Below are 4,263 nucleotides of genomic sequence, written 5' to 3'. Positions count from 1 at the left end.
TGATTCAGCCTTTTCTTTAAACTGAGTTAAAATTCATAAATTTAACTCAGTACTATAAGTACTAACTTGTTTATTTTTCATCAAGTTGAGGTATTAATTATTCACAAAGTCAGTAAGTAACTGATGGTTTAATAAGCTCGATGAATGCCTTCCACTAATTATAATGGTTAATGCATGCATGTTTTTGAGGGAATTTAATTCTAGTGAGGGTAGATTTTAAAGCATATGCTGCCAAGCAGCTAGCAGAAAGTAGTCTGCTTTGAGTTGATTTTTATTATTATTTTTCCCTTTTGCCTAACAAAGTCAATGAAGCAAAACCTAGTTAAACTAGGGTTATAAGAAAGTGAGGGATAGATCTAAGATGATGTTTTGAAATAAAATAAAAATAAAATAAAACTCAAGTATTCACTTGATCAGAAGTTTCAGATGAAATTGCAATGTCTGAAGTAGTGGGATACAGTGGATGTCATCATCTTTACAGTGGTATTTTCTTGGCTATGGGTCTAGTATTTATCTAGGTATAAAGTATAAACACTGACCATATGAAAAAGAGAAATGGCTTCTTGGTGGTGGCTATCTACGTGGGCAAGTGGGTCTTAGAAGAGAAAGAGCGCCAAATAAGCCTATTGGTAATGCTAGCTATCCCAAAATTCTCAACCATATCAAGAAAATCTCTAGTTAAGCTGCTATTAAGGACTAAAAATCCTAGCTAGTGGCCCAAGACTCTTTGTTTCTTTTGTTCTATCTACAGTGGGCTAAGACTCCTTAAAACTTAGGTAAATGATCAATAGTGGGCTGCTGTTTGTTTGTATCTTAATAAAAAAAAAAACACTAATTAAAGATCTAACCTTTAAAGATATTTTATTTTACATTAAACAAAAGAGAAATATGGAAGGTAAAAGCCTAGTCAGCCACATTGTTAGAAAGAATTTCTTTACTCAAAGAAAATATTTGTCCTTCACCATACAAAAGACACCAACACATGTGTACCAATTTAATATTATTGTATCTCTCTTTCTACTATTATAAATATGGGACTAGTTAGAGACCTTTCTCAAGGCATTTCATTCCCTGTAGCATCTCCCCCTTTTCTTTTCCTCTCTTTTTCTAAGTTAGAAGTAAAGGAAAACTAGCTCAAGAAAGGGTTTAAGCCTTAGGTTCTTTTTGTTTTTACCTTGGTAATAATCTAGAGTTTCCTTTCTTTGGTTCATGCAAAGTTGCCAATCTTTAGCCATGGAGATCGAGCCATCAAGTGAGGAGAAGAAGGCTGGGCCTTTCTCACGTGCATGGGGTTGGTTCAAGGCCTTGCTTGATAAGTTCAAGTGCAAGGTGGTCGGGACTGCAAAAAGCATACAGAAGCTTGGACGAGATGACCCCAGAAGAATCACTCATTCTCTAAAAGTGGGACTTGCTCTTACACTGGTGTCCTTACTGTATTATTCAAGAACCCTTTATGATAGTTTCGGGGTTGCTGGAATGTGGGCTGTGCTAACTGTGGTAGTAGTCTTTGAATTCACTGTAGGTAAGTTAATTTCAAGATTTGGGAATTTGTTCCGAGAGTTATCAGTATTTATTAAATCTGTTCCTATCTAACGGAACGCTCTTGGAGGGTTCATTTTTTATTCACTACTAGCCTGACGTGGTGCAATAGGTAAAATATGCATTTCAGTTGAATAATGTACTTTTTCTTCCTTTTTGTTTGTGTAGGTGGAACCCTGAGCAAGAGTTTGAATAGAGGTTTCGCAACATTGTTAGCTGGTGCTTTAGGGGTCGGAGCTCAACACTTAGCAGGTCTCTTTGGGGAGAAAGGACAGCCTATAGTTATTGGATTCCTTGTTTTCATTTTAGGTATAAACAAAAAGCAGTAAAGATCAAAATTGCCTTTACGCATACGATACATATATCCTTAATTCTACACTTGGTGACCAAGATGTAAATGCAATATAAATGAAACCTTGGACATTTAATCTGAATATATTCTTATAGTTGAGTGTCCGTCTCATATTAAATAATATTAGATGTTGCATTCTCTGTTAAGAATTTCTCAATCTATCAAAATAACTAAAAGATTACCTATGTCATTAAATTCTTCTAATTGTATATAGTTAAATTAGTAAACTAACATCAAGTACTTGTGTTAATTGGTGTATGCAGCTGCAGCATCTACATTCAGTAGATTCTTTCCAAGAATCAAGGCGAGATATGACTATGGAGTCTTGATTTTTATACTGACATTCAGTTTGGTTTCTGTATCCGGAATTCGAGTTGATGAACTCTTAGTACTAGCTCATCAAAGGCTATCAACAATAATAGTAGGTGGAGCAGCCTGCATAGTCATATCAATATGTATTTGTCCAGTTTGGGCTGGTGAAGATCTTCATAAGTTAGTCGCTTCCAACATAGAAAAGCTTGGAAACTACCTTGAAGGTAAAGCTTTCATAATCTAGCAACATGAATTCTTTTTACTTCGCTTTTGTATGATATATCTTGAAATTAAGATCACCAACAAGAACTAACAATAAACTTAATTAATTGCAGGTTTTGGAGATGAATATTTTCAGTGTTCAGAAGATGGAGGGAAGGGTAATAAGGTTTCCAGCAATAATGACAAATCGTTTCTTCAAGGATATAAGACCGTACTAAATTCAAAATCCTCTGAAGATTCCATGGTAATTAAAAGAACTCTCCACTAGCCCTACACTTTTTATTTTCTTTTGTTTTTGTCTTTGCATGATTGCCACTAACTTCTGCATGCACTTTTGTTGAGCTTTCCTCCACCGTACACATTATTATTTACAGCTACATAAGCTAATAATTTTTTGGGGGTGATATAAATTGCAGGCAAATCTTGCAAGATGGGAACCTAGACATGGCCGATTCGGTTTCAGGCATCCATGGAAGCAATACCTGAAGATTGGAGCAATCTCTAGGAAATGTGCTTATCATATTGAAGTTCTTAATGGCTGCATCAACTCTAATATCCAAGTAATATATCCATCATAAATTCACCCATTTATTAATATTATTATCTAGCATATAATTTAAAAGAAAAATCAATATTCCAAAGTTTCAGTAACCCTTGAATTGATCATATTATATTATCACAACAAAGACAAAAATCAACTAACAGCTCATGATTCCATTTAGAATTCAGACTGCCTTTGGTCTATGATGATGTTTTAACTTTCTTGTTTGTGCATCAGTTTCCTTTCTATTTAATGCAATCTCAAAAGCATATGCACCATACAAAGTGTTTTGATGAAATCACCCTAATAAAAGCTGCTTTTAAAGGTATATTCTGTAAATAAAAAGATTGGAAGAGAACAAAAATAAAAGAAGCAATGATCTTGTAGTTTCTTTCTTTATATTACTATTATTAATTTTTTTATTAAACGTTTGTGCTACTAATCTTTGTAGGTACCAGAAGAATTCAAGAATAAAATTCAAGAATCATGCACAAAAATGAGTGAAGAATCAGGAAAGGCATTAAAATTACTATCTTCAGCCATCAAAACAATGACTCATCCATCTCCTGCAAACACCCATGTAGAGAACTCAAAAACTGCCATTAATGAACTTAAAGTTGCTCTGAAATCTTGTTCATTAGATTATGAAGACCTACTAGTAATAGTACCAGCTGCAACAGTTGCATCAACCCTAACTGAGATTGTCAAATGTGTCGACAAATTATCCGAGTCGGTCCATGAACTTGCCAATCAAGCTCATTTCAAGACTGTTGAAGCTACCGTCTCACCGGAAAAACTACTTCACCGTGGTACGATAAATCCGGTCCTTGATGGCGAAAGTGATGATCATGTTGTCATTGTAATAGATGGAAACCCTACAGATTCACCAGAAAATCATGAAAAGAATCACCCACCAAAAATGCCTACCCGAGAACATATACAAGTGTAAATATCTTGTTAATTAATATTTACTTTAACATGTGGACTAGATTATTTTTTCATTTATTATAGTTCACTGTTGAGTAACATTAATTAACTCTAGTTTAGTTTCACAACATCTGTGAGATATTGAAGAGGGAAAAATTAGATATTAGTGAAAAGTTTTCCCCATTGTTTTTATGTGTTTCTCGTAACAAGTTCTTGTAATATTTTGAAGGAAGTGCTCTTCCTCTTGATGAATATTCAATGTTGCTTTTATTTTTTTTCTGGGTTAATGGAAAATGTCGAATTTATGTTCATACCCTAAGATTACAAAATAACCTATTTCTATTGCTATATTTTATATTTCAAAAATTGT

At 33.9% G+C, this 4,263-nt stretch overlaps 1 protein-coding gene across 1 annotated transcript; it reads left to right on the top strand.

Annotated features, from left to right (window-relative positions):
* The first annotated feature begins 1,072 nt into the window (after positions 1 to 1,072).
* LOC8263557 (aluminum-activated malate transporter 8) lies at positions 1,073 to 4,167 on the top strand. Its single transcript, XM_002533856.4, has 6 exons — positions 1,073 to 1,522; positions 1,708 to 1,848; positions 2,155 to 2,427; positions 2,539 to 2,669; positions 2,842 to 2,985; positions 3,418 to 4,167. Exons 1-6 carry the CDS (start codon positions 1,210 to 1,212, stop codon positions 3,913 to 3,915), a joined length of 1,500 nt encoding a protein of 499 aa, XP_002533902.2. The 5' UTR covers positions 1,073 to 1,209; the 3' UTR covers positions 3,916 to 4,167.
* Positions 4,168 to 4,263: the final 96 nt, after the last annotated feature.

The sequence above is a fragment of the Ricinus communis genome, chromosome 10, assembly GCF_019578655.1.
Source record: "Ricinus communis isolate WT05 ecotype wild-type chromosome 10, ASM1957865v1, whole genome shotgun sequence".
In the NCBI taxonomy this organism is placed as follows: domain Eukaryota; kingdom Viridiplantae; phylum Streptophyta; class Magnoliopsida; order Malpighiales; family Euphorbiaceae; genus Ricinus; species Ricinus communis.
This window is presented reverse-complemented; position numbering and strand designations above follow the sequence as displayed.